The sequence below is a fragment of the Lagopus muta genome, chromosome 1, assembly GCF_023343835.1.
Source record: "Lagopus muta isolate bLagMut1 chromosome 1, bLagMut1 primary, whole genome shotgun sequence".
Classification (NCBI taxonomy): Eukaryota; Metazoa; Chordata; class Aves; order Galliformes; family Phasianidae; genus Lagopus; species Lagopus muta.
Genome location: NC_064433.1, coordinates 65,923,539 through 65,944,293, shown reverse-complemented (window position 1 = coordinate 65,944,293; position 20,755 = coordinate 65,923,539). Strand labels below are relative to the sequence as shown.

Here is a 20,755-nt window from a genome sequence, read left to right as displayed (position 1 = left end):
TAGAATGGTGACTACCTGAGACGGTGACATCTACATTTGGTAGATGAATTCAAGCCAAGAAGCCAGAACTGCCACTGCAGGTTCTACAAAGCCTATAAAGTCAGCTATGGGGGGGAGACTGCAGGCCTTTCTTCTTTCTGCAGCACCTTACACAGGAACACCATCTGCCAGCAGCCTCATCTGATGGCCTTCCAACTCTGTTCATATAGTGGGGTGCCAGAAGGATGAGATGGCACTACCCTGTAAACTGGCATTTTTGTCAGAGAATGTTCAGAGAAAAAAGGAACTAGGGAAGGGAAAACAGATTAACCTGTTCATGTGCCTTTTTTTTTTTTTTAATCTTATAAATTCGTAACCAGAAAAGCTGCTATCAAAGAGAGGAGTTGAAGTTAATGAATTACTGTATTCCAAAACTGCAGAACCAGCAGTTGAATCAGCAAGATAGATTACATGACTGTGCTACCACAGGGGTAAAAATGCATTGCTCTTATCACCTGGTTCCTTTCAGCAAAACTGCTGCTTGTTCTGCCCAGCTACAAGCACAAGAGATATTCAGCTTCAGCAAAGATGTGGGATGGCTGTATTCTTCCAGAAGATGATGATTCACTAAAAATAAATTGAGCAGCAATAACCTAACTTTGGGCTTACAATACCTAGAGCAATGATACATATGACCTAGATCAATTTTCACACTACAGCAACTTCTCCACCTGCTTCTGCAAGCTAGATAAAAGCCCCGTAAGTATTATATAATGCTGCTCACAAAAGCATTCCTATGCTTTAAGAAAATCCAAATGGAGAATTTTACTCACTTGATCAGTTTATGTTACACCCTCCAAAGAAAGCAGACTGGCCAGAGAAAACTATTTGAATTCTATCTTGAATGGTCCCAAAAACTGAGACCACATGCACAAACGGGAAAGAAATAATTCTCTACTGGTTTGATGCAAAACCTGTAGACAGCCATTGGCTACAGATGTGATAGAGACAAGAAACTGTAAAAGCATCACATGAACAGACATGAAAGAGCAATTTACTCTCAAAGGCATACAAAGTTCTGTGCTTGGGGTTTCGCTTTAACCCAAAAACACACAAATAGACAACTCAAGGAAGTTGTTTTGAAGAGAAACTTGCTCCTCTCACTTTCCATAAGCTGCTTCCCACAATTCGTAACTACCAAGTTGCTCAGGAGACAGAGTAAGGCTCACCTGGCTGGGAAGCACACTTGATGTTCTGCCAGCTATCAGTACAAGATGATTAGTCATATAAAATAGGAAACTTTGATTTTGATCCCTCTCTTCAACATAGCTTCCAATTTTCATGAAACTTTTCAGAACTTTCTATCCTACTTTGGATAAAATTGGCCAATGAAATGTATTTCAGAAAGGGAATGGAATATGGCTGAGATTTCAATCATGTGAGTCACATTTCCTACTGGATGAGGAAAAGAATCCAATAAACTCCAAGTAACACCTTTCTTCAGCTTTCTTGGAAAGAACACCACATACAACATTCTTTTCCTTGCTGCTCCTGTGTACCTAGAATTATTTTCCAATTAAGCAGTAATTGTCCAACTTGGGATCAAAGCCAAGATTTAATGCACTGTGAAGAACCGACACGTGGCTTCGTGTACAGCCTGACTTGCTGCAACCAGCAGCACCACTTTTGAAAATAGTTTGGCCAAGTACTTTCTGAACAGAATTCAGTGATCCTTCTGAAAGATGGTTTCTAGCGCAGAGGAAAAAAAAAGTGGCAAAATTATCACAGACTGAAACAGTCATTTACTTGAAATATGTTGGAACTATATCTTGAACTAGCATTCCTGACATTTGTCGTTACAAGATTTCCAAAACAGTTTTGCCAATGTGCTTCAAATCTCATCCGAGTTTCATTGATGCAAATCCCATGTTAAGTGTAGTAAGTCTTTTCAAATAAAAGAAAGGCACATTCAGTTTAGAATTATTTTATTAGCTCCAATTCCACTGCTTTATAACTTTTTTCTGTCTTTGCTGGAGGAAAAGAAGTAGCAATCTTGCACACGTACTTCTGTTATATTTAAATACAGGCCTTGGCTAATTTACAGACTTAACTAAAATCAGAAAGGATCTCACCAACTCTGTCTCAGAATATATTCTTACAGGAACGGTCAGCTGAGATGCTTTCAAGAGACACCACCAAATATCTTCCCAAGAAGAAAAAGTATAGGTACTCTCTCCATCTTCACAGCTTGTCTCTCCTGTAGAGAATCTAGCAAAAAATCAAGTTTACTGATGGTCAGCATATACTGCAGAACAAGTATTCTGTTGCAATCAAACAGAATAAAGTAGAAGTAAATGCCAAACCTGTCAGTGAATCACAGCATTTGTTCTTGCCACTCTCCTTCTCCTGACAGTGACAGCACTATGTCGTATTAATTGATTTACACTGCAGTAACTCTTAGCAGCTGAATCCCCATTTTGCACAAATATAGTGAACTACTGATGTACGTTAAGTCTCAGAGGTCTTCATAAGAAAGTGATATCACCTAAGCTCAACCATTACACTATTAGTCATCAAGATTTTCCACAGAAGGATGCTTACTCTACCCTAAAGCAGGTACTTAAGGCACAAGAGAGCTGCCAGTATTTGCAAGTACTTCTGTCTTTTCATTACTTACAGCAGGAGGTAACTATAGTAGGAGTATTAACTAATCTGTCATAGTAATAAGTGACTATGTATTTTTAAATTTTGTTGTTTATCACCTGGGCTAGAAAAAAAGGAACACAATCACAGGCAAGTTTTTTTGAACATAGCAAAGAAATTGCCACTATACCTAACTCCCTCCAGCATCTCACTAGAAAAGTGAAAATGTGGATGCAGAAGTAAACTTCTGCCATTTTCTTCACAACTGTATTGCAGGTTTACTGACAGCACTATATAATCACAGACAATATTTTACACATGCTCAGATCTACATTCCCATCAATGCTCACTACTGCAAAATAACATGGACTGTAAAAGCAGAGATGGAAGAACCCAGTAGAAGTTTTCCCACTTCCCATCCACGTGATCTCATTTCTGAGTCACGCCACTCCTACACTAGCAACCCAGCTTTAACCAGTTCCCTTTGGCTAGAGTCAGATCTCCAATCATCTGTATACCACTGTATCTATATGCACTGATTCCACACAATATAAAATGTCAGAAATTTCCTGGATCAAACTTGATAGCTGGGACCTAAGCACTCTGAATTTCCTCTAAGCCCATATTCTGCGCTTGTACTAGCAACATGGTGCTTCCAAATGGCAAGTACAGGCTTATCATTTGAGGAGTTCCAGACTTCATAAGGAGCTGGCAGGACCCCCCTGCACACTACCCCAAACCAGTTAGAAAGAATTTGCCCATGTAATCAGAGAACAAGGACTGGCCTTTCAGCAAAAATTTAAATGGCTCTGAAAACATAGTTCCAAAACTCCCATTTCCAAAGCATCCAGAATTTCACAGCCAGATCACTACATCTAGTTAGTGCTTCCAAGCAGTCCTGAGCATAATCCAAATTGCTTCAGCCATCAAGGTCATCTCATATTTACAACCTCTGCTTCCAAGTCATTGCATGCTCTTTTGCCATTACCACTAAAGAACTTGTATTTGGCAGTGTTCACTGTAAATACAATTTCACAACAGACTACACCACTTAGTGGACTGGGGCGTATGACTGGCTAAGTATGCATAAAAGGAACAGTAGAAGTCACAACCAGGCAGTTGTTAGTTGCAACAAAAGAGCTGATGAAGAAAAGAAGAGCTATGCTCCTCTGTGTAATCTAACCCAGTTTGCCATACCAAGCTCCTTGCTTCTGGGAATAAGGAATCCATAAACTCCATTACCCAAAGCAACCAAACAGTTTCCCAGGGGGTAAACATGATTTATGTATTAAGCTCTTTAAGACCTGAAGTCACAGCAAAAATAAACAAAAAAAAAAAAAAAAAAGCAATGTGTCTGTATAATCAATGAATATTAAGATGCAATAATTACAAAATAAACAAGAGAGTTAGGCAAAGCAGCCAATGATGACAAAAAGAGAATAGATAGAAAGCTTACCCCTATCCTGAGCTCACTTACAAAACCCCAGCAGAGTACACCTCCAGAAGAGATCCCTCCCTACTGGTAGCCAGCTCTTCAATAGGTCTAGGAGGGGTGCAGCCAGGCTCCACCCTATTCTGGCAGCACAGGTGAATTGCCTCCACCTGTGCTACTCTGGCTGACTCATGGCTCGCCTCAGGTGATCAATCAGAGGTTCAGGCCCTGACTCAGTAGCTCCCAAAGAGCGTCCAACTTCACTCCTTTAATCTGGTGGCCTAACTTCATACAAAGAATTCCTAAAAGCCTATCAAACACAAAATTGCAGAAAGATTACTACATGCTATGACTCCTACCTAACTTTGCCAAAATGTTTGTTTTCTATCTTCTGCCTCTGCCATCTGCTGGCCCTGCCCCCAGCTATGTAATCTCACCTCCTCTGCACAAACGCACAGGCAACAAATCTGAGACACCTTAGCATTCCAGGGCTGCAAAACAGCTTCCCTACTGGAAATGTAATACAGTGATGCAGAACATGCTACCTTGTGATGACTGCAATCATTATATATTCTGCAACATCACGAAATTCTAAATAAAAAACAAAATCTGAAGAGTCTGACATATAGTCACACATATAAGAAACTATCTTTGTCTGAAGGACTGTTGAAATCCTACATTTAATGAGCTGCCTCAGTCTAGCTTTCACAGAATACTCATAATCCAAATAAACCCAAATAAATCTAAATTTAAAAGGTAAGAGTAAAGTAAGAGTAAGCCTGGAACTAAGTTCTGAGAAGAGGAATTCTGAGAGGAGGTTTTCTGAACCCACAATTACAAACAAGACATAAAATGCTGAGCTCGCAGCCAAGCTATTGCTCTCAGGCTAGCATGTATAAGTGATCTCACTGATCAGCAAAGGGGAGGAGGAGCAGCACTGCTCCCGGAGAGTTATGTGATGCCTGCGCAGCCCAGAGCTCCAACCAACAGTGTCCTATTCAACAGTAATTCAGAGGCCAGCAGAGATCCAGTGCATCCACTCAGGCCTTCTACCTTCATCTCATAACAGGCACTCACCATGGGGAAAAGCAACAGCCTTTAAACACACTCGAGTACTACACTGTCTCCTTTTCCGCCCAAGGAAGGAACCTCCTCCTCATTTCCCATTCACTTTCTGCCTCTCAAATTCCATTGCTTCACTTCCATCTACAAGTGGTTAGTAGACTGCTTCTGTATTATTACACTGTTTTAGAGCTCCCAGTATAAGAAATATGTTGATAAGCTGACACAATTTCAGCAGAGGGCTATTAAGATAGGTGGGGCCTGGAGCACTGGCTCTGTGAGGAGAGGTTAGGGGAGCTTGGCTGGGGGAAGGAATGGTTCCGGAGTGTTTCAACACTAAGCTGAAACATGAGAGGTTCTTCCCAGCAAGAACAGCCATGCAACGGGACAGGCAGCCTCAAGAGGTTGTATGGCTGCCATCCCTGGGTGGAGGTTGAGACCAGCTGGATTATGTTCTGAGAAGCCTGGTCTTATCTCATAGGTGACCAGGCTTTCAGCAGGAGGTTGGACTATAGAACTCCAGAGTTACATTGAGTAAATATGTGGATGATGCTAAATTGGGAGTGCTGACTCCCTCGAGGGAAAAGAGGCCTTGCACCAAGATCTTGACAAATTCTAGGCCAGTCACTGTCCGCATGAAGATTCTGTAACTGAGATGGGGCACCCCTGGATGTATGTACAGAGTAGGGGATAAGGGCTTGGAGAGCAGCTCTACAAAAAGAATCATGGGTTTATTGGCAGCAGGTTGAATCAGCACTGAGTCTGCAGTGCACCCTGGCAGCCAGAAGGCCCACCACGGTCATTGGGCAAGGGAATGAATGGGTTGTCCCACTCTGCTCAACTACCTGTCAAGAACGAGGGTCCAACAGCAGAGACAGGGAGCACAGGCAGCCTCTGACCCAAAGACACTGTCACTCAGGATGCTTCCTCTTTCTGTGTTTCATCCTTTCCAGCTTGTTGGGGCAGCTTTGAATTGATTTCATGAGAAACCGACAAGAAACTCCAATATAATCGCTGGCTTTGTGGTTTTTCTTCCTGCCACCGAATGACCATGAGAAATTTGTCCTGTCACACAGACAAATGTTAGTCTCCATGACCAATGTCAGAAAACAATCACACCCACAGGATGTGTACTGTACAAAAGGTGAAGCAACAATTTCTTTCTGGGAACATGTTTGACTGAACTTGACTGTGAAAATTTACAAAATGCTTGAGAGCATCCAGCAATGGAGCAGTGCAGTTCCCAGCTTTTTAAGTCTCCAAAACTAGCCCTGAAAATTAGTATTGCAGCTCAAGGGTGCATGTCGAGAAAACAGGAGATAAAGCACTATTTAACCACAGGAGTATCTTTTAATTGGTCCATGCTATTCACATCAAGAAATTCAAGCAGTTATTTAGAAAAGAGAAATCAGAAATGGTAACTAAACGATTTCCAAGAGCAGTAGTTCAGTTTCCACAGTGAATAAACTGTTTACTGTGAGGCTGAAAACAAGATATATCATTCTTAACAGCATGATAACATTTTGGTTTTTTGGTACCATGTCACCACCTAAAAATAAACTAAAGAAATAAACAAATCAGTACAAAAAGAGTACATCAGCAAAAGAGAAAATATATTTTTTGTAAGTTAATAAGCACTATGCTAAGAATTAAATGTACATTTTGGGATGAACCACTCTGAGAGCACTTGAACTTCCTAGGCATAATGATGTTTAAAAAGGGATTGGTACACACCAAAGATATTGCAAATGACAACGGTAATTTTGAATGAAGCATTAAATTAAATTACTGGGGGTAAGACTCATAACTGTAAGAACCTGAGACATTTATTTCTGTGGGAGATTACGCTACAGACCCCTGTCTATTGCATGACTTTCCCTGCAACATTTGGTGAGAGCCCCTGACAGAGGCAGGATGCTAAAAGACTTTCCTGTGCTCTTACACACGGTAATAAAAGTTAGTTATCAACTGATCTATGCTGCACACTTCTCACAAATCAACCCTGCAGTTCCCCAAAGAGCATTTTTTTTACAGCCACAGGAAATCAGCTGTGTTCGGGGCAGAAACTAAATGAAGAAAACATTTCAAAATAATAAACACAGAGTAGATTTGAGAGACTGAATTTCACTGCTTTCCACTCTGCCTCTTGCCTGCTGAGATCAGTTTGGAGAACACACTGCCATTTAGTCACCAGAAGCATAGAAGCTCCATGCCCACTCCAAAAAATCCCTCTGCTTCCCAGAGCTGGTTCACACTTTGAAGACAAAGCTATCCAAATGTGGATGGCTTAGGAATTCTGGAATAGCAGCATCTGCTCACCACAGTGTGATTTTAAATCCTTGCTACTGACTATGCATAATCTATGCATCATTTAAAGCCAGCCATGTGTCCAGTCCTACTAGAGCACCAAGTGAGAAGTCAGTTCAGCAGAAAAGCTATGAGTGCGTCTAGAGAAAACAAAGAGGGCCTCTATTTTCAAGTTTCACTACAAAGCCATAATAACTAGCCCGGTTTTTTATATGAGCAGCCAAAGAATTGCCCCTTGTAATTCATCATCCTAAGCATGAGCTGCTGGTGCCCAAGTGGGTAGTCGAAACTTCAGCATATATAAAGTTCAGAAGATGCCAACTTTGTGGATTGCCTAGTTGGCAACATACAACCACAGAATGAAGAAAAAAAAAGCAGAGCGACAAATGTTGTTTTGCTTTCTTATTGCTAACCATATGGACATTTTCCCTACCACAGCTCTGAAGTAGGACAGGTACCAGAGATAGCTGCAGTGAGTGGGCTGTACTCCACATATTTCATCACTCTGCTTCTAAATCTCATTGCTTTAACCGCTATCTCTAGAGCAAAATGATTCCCATGACTGTGGCATAAAAATGCCCTCTACTATTACAGTTTCATATCCTCTTTCATATTGCATATAGTAACTGAAATTCCATCTCCAATCTACCGAAGTGATCTCCTTTCAACTGATACTCAATCTTCTTAACTGAGATTATTATAATTTAACCCACACTGATTTAATTGTTACTTCCCTGGTTTACCTTGCCCAACTGAGCTGTTTTTAAATTGCCCAATTCAATGAATGTTTCATTCTTAATTGATTGCCTGTCTGATTTACCCACATATTTGTACACAAATTTCCTAATCACAGTCCTTTCTCAGTTACATTGCTTAACATAAGCATTTCTTGACTTTATTATGGTTTTATTGTTTCTTCTTCTTCATGCCCCTGCTACTACAATCTACTTGCCTCCATTGTAAGAAACCCTGCCAACCTTTATTCCCCCCACCAATCTCCCAGGGACCCTCTGTCTTACTACCCTACCATCACCTCCCATACTCCCCCCTCCAAGCATGTATATTTTCTTCCTTTCTAGGAAACCCCATTCCACAATCTCTTATTCTCACCTGACAAAAGGGTTCTGACATGCTTTCTAACAGAAAAATAGGTTTTCACCAAGAATACGAATACTATGTAAAAAAACAACCTGTCTCTGAGAACAGTCAGCAACCAGGACAAGAATGAAACAGGGACAGAAGAAGGAATATCATACGTGGTTTCTCTTAGGCAAGAAAAAGCACACTGCTGTCCTTGAGACTAAGTCAATTTGTCTGTTGCCTGCTCAATAGCTCACTATGGTTTATGGTTTGGTCTGAGCTGAGTTTGTGCTAGGGAAATCTATTGGGACAAGGACAGAAGTCTGGTAGCTGTGAGAAGCTTTGTGTCCTTGGTCACAGAGACAGGGCTGTTCCTTGCTGAGCAGGGCTGGGGACACCAGATTTAACATTTCAGAAACCAGAGAAGCAGTGCTCAAGCAGCCGCTGAGGAATTTTGAGGGCACCTGCGAGATGAGCATGTATTTCAAAAAGGCATGGTTGACATACCTGTCTATCTCACAGGCTGTTGAATTTGTTGGTTAACTTCAGCAATGCTTGAAAGACGAGGAGGGGAATTATCAGAGAATTAATATCACACTAGCTTTGTGACAATTTGGGTAGAAAGGAAACCCAAACACACAAGCCCCATGCACCCTGCCTGAGAGCAGCTGCAGCTCAGCCAGCACTGTGACAGTCACTTCACAAGGGACAAAGGAGCTGAGGGAACTGGGACACAGGCTGACCCTAATTAGCAATGCTATTTATAGAAGAATTTATTCTTCAAAATGGAAGAAGATGGTGGTGTCTACTGAGGTAGTTCTGGAGCTGATCCAAAGAATTAAGGTAAGCAGCTTCAAAAACACTGGGGCACAAGTTATTCCTGAGCTGGTAACACCTAGAATGTCACTTGTGAGTAAGCTCACAGCTAACTTCACAGCAACCCAGCATCCAGGCAGGCAGGAACACGAGGGCCCAGAGAGAGAAAGGAAGCAAGAAACCCTGAGGACAGCTGCATATCTGCTGGTCTGTCATTGTTTCATTGTTCCTTTATTTTCTGAGTCTGAGAGGGTCTGGATACCATGCACAGAACAGCAATGGATCCCTCTACCAAAGAGATGACAAAAAAAAAAAAGAAAAAGAAACAGGTAAGAGCTTAGAGGAGGTCTGCTAACTAGAGGAGTATTACAGGAATGCTGGAGGTGGAGAACAGTTCTGAATAGTTTTCATGATCTGATTTAATTTAATAGAAATGGATGAGTGGACAATATAGGTTAGCTATCAAGGCACATAACATCATACAAACTTCGATAAACAAAAAAGGGGATTTTGGTAGCACTCTTTTGTGGAGAATGGTTTGCCAGCTTCCACAGGGAAAGCATACGAAATATTTTTAATTGTGAATCAATGTTTAAGACTTTTCCAGAAGAATGCCCAAATATATACTAAATCTATATTATATGCTATATATAAAATATGCATATATATAAAATATACACATATATAAACTGTATAAATCAAACTGCTTTTGTACTTCTTGAACAACATTCTATTTATCATTTTTTCAGTATCAACATGTAAAATATGCTGGTAGACAAAGTAAGCAAAAATCCCAAACAAACCTTCAAGCAATTAATGCAAAAAAAAAGCTTGCTAAGTGTGAAGATAAAAGTAAAAATTCATTAAACAAATCACTCAGTCTACTCAATCCTTCAAGTAGGCATCTTAAGATAAGAAAACCACCTGAAGGTTGGTTTCAGAATACTTTTAAATCACCTTTATGTGCTTGATGCCTAGACCAGAGCCAACATATTTCAGGAGATTTTCCTCCCTGATACACTCAACCCACTTGCTTTAGAACTAAATACAGTAATAATGAAATGACAAAGCCTAGCTATTTATTCATTTGTCGAAAGCTAATTTGTTCTTAGTGGTCATCAAACTGTTTAAGAAATATTTGCGGGCTGAAGGACTTTTCATGAGTGGAAGCAACTTATTTATCAGACTTCTTAGGATTTTTTTTCTTAATTCCTCTAGGGCTAACTAAATTATTGATCTTAAATTAAAAGGAGTGTCACACAGAACACACTGCACAGTCAGACAAGACAACTGAAACCACATGATTAAGTCAAATTCAGGAAAGAGCTTATTAAGATCTGTAGCTCTGAGCAAGTTCATATTCACCTAAGCTGGCCCCCAGTTTCAAATGAAAGCTCATTACAGACGTGCTCCTGATTATGTGACATACAAAGACAGCTTTCATCCCACTTAAAACTCCATTGGACCACTCACCCCAATGCCAGGAGAGGTAATTTTGCCCTTATCAATGATGTAGATCTAAACTTACAGAAGCAGCTGAAGTTGTAACTACTTTGGGCAGCCAATACTTTCTTCCACAGATGAAGTGGGGGAAGAACAACAGACTCAGAGTTCAAGATTTTCCCCAGCTATGGTCTGTTTGACAAGCAGAGCAAAAAACAGATTTTTTTTAAACAAAATGAGAAAAAGCATTACGTTCATTCAACAAAGACCCGACACAAAAATAAACATGTTATCACATGCTGGACCAATTAGTATTTACTGAACTACATGAGATAAGTGTTTTCACTTGTTCTGTTGTCTAAACAGTACTATCAAAAGATGTGATTTCTCTAATGATAGGTTTGCTCCTTTGTTTCTGTTACCATTTTTGGATCAGCTAGCTCAAGTTCTACACTCTGCCACATTCTCTTCTGGACATGCTTAAGCATTTAAAGGCAATGACTAGAGTGGGATAGAAAGAATAAATACAGTATGTGCATTTTTATTGCTTCATCTAACAGAGCATATTAAACCCTGGAGACACTCAGCATTTGTCCGTAAGGCTCAGCAAGTGTGTTTGTGCTAGATGTTTGCTAGGTGCCAAGACAAAATTTTCAGTTAATAGCATGCCCTATAAAGGAATGCCCAGATGGGTTTTGTTTCTCCTTTTCACTTTACTGTTGCAGCTTCTTCAGTTAAAAAAAAAATAAAAAAAAAAAATGAAGAAGCAGCAGCAGCAGCATCTAATTATAGGTTGGTATGTAATTCTCACCATAACAATCCCTACCATTTGGAAGCCATGAGTCAGGCCCCCAGAATTATGATTAAGGCACAGAAATTAGGCATTTGGAAAACAACTATCCACAGTGGATTTCTATTTGCCTTTTAGCATATAAGCCCCCCATTCATGCATTCAAAGCTCTCCACTTTAGTTAAGGCCTAAAAAAGTCCTTACTCATTTTCATTTCCTGAAATGAAGTCTGTCATAGATTCACTAGATTGTCACTAGATTGCAAGAGCTAGCACACATGTCTTTGTCAAAAGACTTTGGAGACTTTGGAAAGATTTAACCTTGTCAGGCAGCAGTATGCATTAAATGATATAATGCAGAAACATCCTCCATGCTTCAGAAATGCATCACCTCACTGCTTTCTAACACTGCAACTTGTCAGGGAAAACAAAACTGTAAATTAGTACCTGAGAACAGGGATTAATTTAATTTCTCAAGTGAATACTTCGAATAAAGAGCTACTCCAACCCCTTTTAAACAGATTAATGCTTTGGTGGAAGGCCTGGAAAGATGACAAAAATCTACAGAAAAGCATTCAGCATGTTCCCAGTACTAAGCTGGTGCCTGCAGGTGATGCTGTGAGTGGCAAGAAGGACCACTACTCTACCAGATCCCCAGCACAGGTTCTTCCAGAGAACACGCGGAAGGTGTGTCGCTAGCAAACAGCCCAGCTATTTCTTTGCGTGACAAATATACTAATGAATGGGAAATCTACTCCATTAACCAAAATTCCTAATGGGTACAACTGGGATAAATCTCACTGTATGTGTTCTCAGGCTGAAAATCCTTCAGAGCATAGAACGTCTCTCCGCAAACTTACGGCGCATTATAAGCAAGACTTTTAGTAGGGAATGGCAGTTACTCCTAGAACTTCCAACTGACATCAGCTGTGACCCAAACTTGAAGTTCAGTTACGAGAGGCAGCCTTATAATAGGCAACGCTTCCTTAAATTCCATTGTAAATCTGTTTCCTTATCCATATGAAAAAGAGTACACAGTGAAACAGAATCAGGTCTCCCTTGATAATGAAAAGTAAAGACTTAAAGACAGCTGAGTAACTTGAGAGTCTTCATCCTATTTCCCATTAAGCCTAACTCTTATTGACTGTCACTGAGAGAGGCAGGCATCAGTGAGCCTTGGATTCAGAATCACCCCCTAATTGCATATTTGAATGCTTTTTGGACTGTTCTCAAGTCTTGTGGTGCTTCTGAGCATTACCTATATCACTAGATACTTCATCACCCTGCACTGGGGTATGCCATAACACAACACTGCGAGTGCAAGTAGAACATCGTATACAACAGAAACTCCAAATACAGATGAAATAGCACTACCAGAGCTAAAACTTGGCCAAGGCAGAGCAGAAAGAAAAACATTAAAATCCCTTCACTTGAAAAGAAATACATGTTTCATTTGTTTGTCTTTCATCTTCAACAGGAAACACTTTAAAGCAGTTACTCCTCAATTACATGCATGGCCGCCCTACACAATCCAAAAATAGGCAGGGTGACTTTTGACACACAAAAAAACAAATAAAAAACCAACAAGTAAAATAGTTTCTAAACCAAGAAATTCAGAAGGGCCTTTTCCAAATTGGTGAAATAGAAAGAGAAGTAAAAATAGCTCAATTTGTTGATTTAAATTGCTAAAGCAACAGATACAGCTTATAACAGAATCTCTGAGCTTCTGAAATAATTACTCTAAAAACATACTGATGTCCACATCCACCCCATCCTTTATCTAATCTACCTGGGTTGTAAGACCCCAGAGAAGAACTGTCACTGGTTTTTATATACACAAAAATTGGGACAAAATGAAACTAATCTGTCCTGAGGTTTACAAATACTATGTAACATGGATTAATGCGCTTCAGTAGGAATTAAACTGCACATGGCTATGTTTAAATGATTTTGCAATAACGTGTAACAATTAAGGGTGATTTCCTTGCATTTTGGAAACCCTATTTAGCATACAGAAAAAGATGAAAATATATAGAAAGGTTTAAAATTAAGTATTTTTAATGCTTAGAAAACTGGAACGATGGACGACTGCAGTTGAAATAGCTTCTTCAATTCAGTGAGGTTCATCCTCACCATGGGAAGATAAATTCCGAAAAGAGACAGGTAATTCATTTTCCATGCATTTACCTAGTAGGAACTAAGTCTCAAAAATAGGTCTTTTTATCTATGTCATTGAAAACACATCAAATGTGCTGTTTGCTTCACTGCTGTGAAGATGAAAATTACAAGCATGGCAATAAATCATAAGTTACTGTATTGTACAGATTATTCAGTGCCCATTACATCCACCACAAGGTAAAAAAGGAGAATATACAGATGTGCAACTATATAAACCCAGTACTACCTGCATATGCACATAGCAGACATTTGGGGCCCTAGCAAGGTAACCTAAATTCTAGCAAATCACTGTTCCTCTGGTTCCCTGCTATCTGGCTCTGGGCCTTCAGATGCTCCCAGCTAATAGGAAAGGAGTCTTGGAACTGGCTGCACTCTCCCAGAAATGCTGGCAGCATGGTGCCTTCACAGATTTCAAAGAAAGCAGCAATTCTAAGATCTCCAAGTGCAGGTATTAGAAATAGGGGTCTGATTGCACATTTCCTGTGGTAGGCATAAACAAACTCTATAAGAAAAGCCTGTTCAGGAGCAAGGAAGATACCATCATCAGGAGGAGATCCAGGAAGCAACTCAGGAATCCTGAAGCCAATTCCTATCTTGCTACTCCTTGCTGCAAAGACTCCTTGAACCAACACAGATAACTAATTCTCATAATTTTCATGTAATTTAGGTATTTGAAGACATTTAAGAGCTTGAAGGTCTTAAATGAGAACCCAGACCTCTCCACAGCTTGCTTTCTTCGCCACAGCATCCAAATAACAAAATGGGATAAGAGCACCATTTTTCTCTCATCTTTAAACAGCTCTTCAAATTGTTGCTCTCTGCCAGAACCATTTCCCATCTCAGATGAAGACACTAAGAAACTACAAATAACAAATACCCAACTGTCACCAAATGTAGCATGTATAATGGGAAAAAAAAGCCATTCAAAATGTTAGCAAGACAAAAATACAGACATGCAGTAGTGACACCTACTCCAGAAAGCAAAATGAGCTGGAATTGGCAACTACAAAATACAAAATTTGAATGCGTCTGATAGTTTTAGGACTGGGCTTCATGAGACATGGAGGCAAAAGTAACCTCAATCCAGCAGTTCCCAGCTCTGACCTTAAAGCCATTCTGCCCATGTCTCAGTGAAATAGGAGGGGATAATTCAGTATCCTATAAAGCTGGTTAAGCAGGGCAAAATTCTTATCTAGTCAACTTGAGCAAGGTGAAGTTTCATCTCAGATTTGCCTTGAATTATCCTGGCAAGGATCACACCTCTTATGTAATGTGCAGAGCCTCCATCAGAAGAAACAGAAGAGAAGCCAGCCAAACTAAGGAAACTCCTGCTGACTTGGCAATAGCATTCATCTCACTCAGACTGGGAGGTGACCTGGAATTCCAGCTCTGCATTAATGTGATCTCAAATGAAAATTATTTGTACAAGAGGATGCTCTTCAGTGTTTGTTGTGCTTATATCCAAGGTACAGGTATTGACAGCTGACAGAGACCACAGTAGGAAGACCCACTTGGCACCACACATTATTTTTGCTTGGCAGCTGAAAGCTAATCATAGAAAAGCCTCACAGTCTGTCCACACCTACACAGCCTAAAAGCCATGAAAGCACTGGAGTCCATCAAGCCTGGATATTCTATGTGGACATTCAGCCACTGCTTTGTGATTTCAGGCCATTAGCTTCACTTCTCTGCTCCTGGAAAATGGACAACAGGCCAAAAGTAAGGAAAACAGCAGAGAAGCCATCCGCCAAGATAAGCATGGCCAGTGTGAATCTGGGGACGGAGGTGACAGCACTGGGGAGCAGACCCAAATTGCAGCAGTTGCTTTGGACTGGAAGCAGGTCACAAACAGTGAGTTCACAGGAAATGTCTGCCGCCAGCTCTGCCAAGTCCCCCCAGAATAAAGCTTGGGCAACCTTCCAGCATCACACAAAGCTGCTGCAGCAAAAGCAAAGCGAATCTCAAGTGCAGCCTTTCCACTGTCCTCATCATGAGATTGTCCCATCTCTTCCTGAGGAGTCTCTAACCTCTAGCTCAGACACTAATTGCCACTAAAACCTTTAGGTTAATGCAGTGGGAGACCATTTAGAGTCACAGAATGGGTTGGAAGGAACCTTAAAGCCCACCTAGTTCCAAATCCCCTGCTGTGGGCAGGACTACCAGCCACCAGATCAGGCTGCCCAGGACCCCATCACCCCTGGCCTTGAGCATCTCCAGGAATAGGGCATACACTGCTTATCTGGGCAGCCTGTTCAGTGCTTCACCATCCTCACTGTGAATTTCTTCTAATATAAATATATATATAGATATATAAAAATAAATATATAAATATAAATATAAAAACTCTTTTAGTTTGAAGTCAGCTCCCCTTGTTCTGTCACTACACTCCCTGATAAAGTCTCTCCCCATCCTTCTTGTAGATCCCTTTTTATGTACTGGCAGGCCACAAAGAGGTCTCCCCGGAGCTTTCTACTCTCCAGGCTAAAACAAACCCAGCTCCTTCAACCTGTCTTCATAGGAGACCACAGGGTTGTCCAAAAAATCTTGCTGAGTCTCCAGAGGAGTTCACCCTGGCCAAGAAATTAAGAAATGTCAGATACAAATAGAGCACTTGAGATGTATGGTTGCATAGAGCTTATAAGGCAGATGGAAAGATTCTGCTCTGACTTTAATCAACTGCAGTAATTTTAAATAAAATAATCCTAAAGGTATTCTTACACCTCACTTACTTCATTAATAACAAACCTCAATTAACAAAATTCTTGCCTAAATAATTTAAACAGCACTAAGCCCTTAAAAAAATTGATTTGTAAAACAATTAGGGAGCAATAATGTTAAGCACCTCAGAGGATGACCAGTCATTATCCCCTAGTAAATTACAGGCCTTAAACATTTGTGATTCTAATGGCAGTCTCACTCCTATTCTGATGATTGTGTAGTGGGCAACTAGGGATCAAGCAGTTTACCATCTTATTGACAGACTGCTATTCAGCAATGGTCAGAGATGAGATGTTTCCACAGCAGAGTTAGATGGTCTTCAGCCAGTAGCATCTTGAAACTTAAAGGATGTTAATAGCAGTATTTTGTTATGAGGCTGTGTTTCGCATGCCCAGAACGGGCAGAAGGCTGCCCTTTGAAGGCTCCACAGAAAGCTATATTCAGCAGAGGAAAGGATTTGGACCAAGGGCTCTTAATAAATAACCTCATCTGTATCTTCAGGCTTTTCTGGACCTGTCCCTCCATCTGAGATCCTAGACAACTGCTATACAGACACCCACGGTACTGATGGCAGCGGGACCCGGCACGCAAACATCACACGAAGATTACTCACAAAATCTTGCACACAAATTCAGGGCTGAGAGCATGCTTGAAACAGATTCATGCCTAAGCCAAAGGCTGAATCCTGCTCATTTTGTTACTCTCACAGCCTGTCCTTATTCACAGCCGTACATACTGCAAGTGAAGGATTGAGACTGAGAAATCCATGGCTGTTTACACAGGTGCTTATATTTGGAAAACAATTCTGCTAGCCTATATTCAAACACGAAACTTGCAAAACCTGGTTTAAATTATTATGCAAGCACGAGGACAGTATGGATACCCGCATGAGAATGTCAGACCTTCACATAAGGCTTCTGCTTTTAACAGGCAGGAGAAGGAAGGAGCCACGGTGCAAATTAAGGAGCTGCTGCTACTCAGCTGCCAGGCTTCAACCCAGGTTACCACAGGAGCTTTCTCTGACCTTGCTGAGCTGCTACCGATGCTCTCTTTCTCCAGATACAGAATACAAAGGGAACTAATACAAGATGCAGCTTGATAAATCCCTTAACGGATAACCTTGTAGTTTGCTTAGATAATGGGAAGGGTGTGTGTCTTTGTATTGCATAGATAAGCGAGGTTCCATGAGACTTTGTACTGAATATGTATGTACCTCTCAGAAGACCTCTGAATATATATACGCTGAAGACCTTTTTTGTGCAAGACATGCACAATTGGAGGAGCATTCCCCCCATGCATCCAGCACTGATAATGAAGAATGCCTGCTCTCTAACACTCCAACCCAGGTCTTAGAGAGTTTCAGCTGCTTTGCAGTAACAGAGCAGCACTGCCCAGTTTTGAAAAACATGTTAATATAAAGTTAGCTGCTTGGGGACCACAAGCTACTTCAATAGGAGCCAAGTAAGAGAAATACAGAACAGTCAGCTCTTTTCTTGGCAGCAATAACCTGGATATTTGAACACCTGTATTGTATTATTATACAATATCATAACATACAAAGAAATACATGCAAACACTGTATTCTACAAAACAGTAATGTGAGAATTTGCAATTCCTCAAAGATTTTTAGCAGATTTGTTCTTCACAACTGTTTCAGAACCAGAACATGCGCAGGAAGACTGGAGAGAAGAGCAATCGACCCAGTATTAGGCTATTATAGCAGGCAGTACTGATTCGAGGTCCACACACAGGCTATATGGAGCTGTTAAAACAAAAGCTCATATTCACAGACAGTTTCCAGCAGAAACTGAAATGTGAACCTCTTAAAGGAATGGTAGCACAGAGATTGACATTGCTTCCTTTAGTTACTTCACAATATAGACCAGTTTACCTCATATGGACTTTGATTTCATAACTTTCTACCAATTCGCAGAGAAGCAGATCTATGTCAGTAAGAGTACAGAGTTCTATGTCACCATTATTTGACGACTTTTGTTTATTCAGTATATGTATCTCCAGGGAAAAGTTCCTTTAAAAATAAAACGTATTTCTTAAATCAAAATGATTTAGGGTTCCTTTTGTTTAGCAGTGCAGTACCTGATCAAGGGGCAGAGACAAGAAATAGCAGATCATTTTACCGCAAGATACAATCTTCCATAAGCATGTTTGAGAAAGCCACTTAAAAGCTTAAGCACTGGAAAAACATACAGGGAAGTGGAATGGTTGAAGATCCACATAGAGTTTGCTTCTAAACTATGTGGCTGAAACAGTCTTAAAATTGTTTTTTTTAACTGAAGTTGCAGCAGTAGTTTCAGACTTCAAAGCAACACTTGGTTTACAAACAAGAAAAATAATGCATCCGGCTCTTTCCTACATCAACTAACAGGGATATTAAAAAAAAATAATCATCTGTCCCAAAAATGTGTATCTGTGGCGTAATGAGATTTAGTTAAATTAAAGCCTGAGAAGACTAATGCAGTTGCCCTCCCAGCTTGTATCCAATGCTTTAGGACGAGGAGCTGTTAGCTCTGTATTAGAGGGAGGGCTTCTCTCAGGCCTACCCAACGAGATGGCATTACCACAAACTCACTGTCACCTCTCACTGCTTTTCTTTCCTGCTCTTAGGCTCAAGGGTGCGCTTTTGGAAACCCACAAAGTTGGTTTACCAGCGGACGAGATGCTAAGTGATCACACACCGCACACACCGGCCCCAGTTCACAATTAACAAACAAAAGCCGAGTCGCATTCACAACCAAAAGCAGGACAAAAAAAAAAAAAAAAAAAAGAAGAAAAAAAAAAGTCATTCCGGCTGCTGCTGAAGAAAGGGAGCCTTCCTGAGGGCAGCCTGATCACCGCTCATATGCGCTCCTTAGAGGACAGAGACAAAATCCAGCTTCCCCCCGGAAAAGGAGATCTGTGATCTGTCCGCACTCTCTCTCACACACACACCTATCGGAGAGCACACAAGCACCCCCCCACAGCACACCCTTCAAGTCGGGCTCACCCCAGAGCCGGAGCCCGCCTCCCGCAGCCCCCATCCGCGCAGCCGGCACGGCAAGGACGAGCCACCCCGAAAAGTTTTGCCGTCGGCAGGTCCCGGCCCGGCCCTCGCCCCGCGGGCTCCGACAACAAAGGGACGGGGATGGAGACGCGAGCGCGGGGCTGCGCGCACCGCCGGCCCCCCGTCCCCGTCCCCGCGTGCCCTTGGGCCGCTACCTGAAGACGGCGACCGCAGTGTGGTTTCTCCTCCACGCCTTGCCCTGCTGCAGCAGCACCCCCTGAACGATCTCCTTCTCGTCGGGCAGCCGGTACACGGGGAAGATGTAGAGCCAGCAAAGGACGAAGACGCCGAGGGCGCTGGCCCCCACGGGCAGCCGGGTGCGCGGCCACTTCCAAGCCAGCCCCGCCATCCTCCTCCCGCAGCGCTGCCGCGGCGCCGGGCTGCGCTCCCGCATCAGGCCCGCACCGCGCGGGGCCGCTCAGCCCCGCCGCCGCCCGCGCCCTACGCCCGGCGGCCCGGCCCGCGCCCGCCACCCGCGCCCATCGCAGCCCCGGCGGACGGGGTGGAGCGGGACGCCGCTGGGCGGCTCGACCCCGCGGGCGGCAGGGCTCCTCCCGGGGCTGCGCCGCGGCTGGCAGCTCTCTCGGTGGTGGCTGCTGCCGCCCTTCTTCATAGGCATTTGGTCCCTCGCTTTCCCCGCCAGGCGATGCGATGCGGTGCGATGCGATGCGATGCGATGCTCTGCGCCGCTCCGCTCCCCGCCCTCCGCTTCCCGCCGAGCCGCTCTCCTTTCACTGCGGGCGGCACCGGTACATTTCCATCCCTCCCCGTAGGTGTGCTCCGCTCGGCTCCGGCCCCTTCCCTGCTCGGCCAGGAACCGGGCTTCAGCGGGTCCAAGCGGAGGTCCCGCCTCGGGCTGTCCCCCCGCGGGCAGCGCCGTGAGGGGAGCGCGGCCGCTTCCCCGCCTCGCCTCGCCCCTCCCGCGGCTGAGTGCGGGGCTGAGGAAGCGCCGCGGCCCCCAGCCACAGCGCAGCCCCGGCCCGCAGCCGCAGCTTCGGCCCCCCCCCGGCGGGGGCGCTCCCGCCTCTGGCCCGGGGCTGCCGCGCCGCTCCGCAGCGCACCCTGGTGGCCATCTTGTCACCTGCAGGAGACTGCCCGCGTCTTCGCCTCAGGCCCGGCGCCGTGAGGCGGCTGCCGAGCGGCCCGTCTGCAGCAGGGCAGAGCCTAAGTCTCGCTCTCTTGGGTCAGCCCTGGGTTCGGGTCAGGAGGCTGCGGGTTACCACAGAACCACAGAATTGGAGAGGTCG

At 42.9% G+C, this 20,755-nt stretch overlaps 1 protein-coding gene across 1 annotated transcript in view; it reads right to left on the bottom strand.

Moving 5' to 3' along the window:
- Positions 1 to 19,939, bottom strand: part of ST8SIA1 (ST8 alpha-N-acetyl-neuraminide alpha-2,8-sialyltransferase 1) — a 126,143-nt gene extending 106,204 nt beyond the window's left edge. The window contains exon 1 of the mRNA XM_048955637.1: positions 19,664 to 19,939. Within this exon, the coding sequence (XP_048811594.1) occupies positions 19,664 to 19,902 (239 nt within the window). The 5' untranslated portion in view covers positions 19,903 to 19,939. The remainder of the gene's footprint in view (positions 1 to 19,663) is intronic.
- Positions 19,940 to 20,755: the final 816 nt, after the last annotated feature.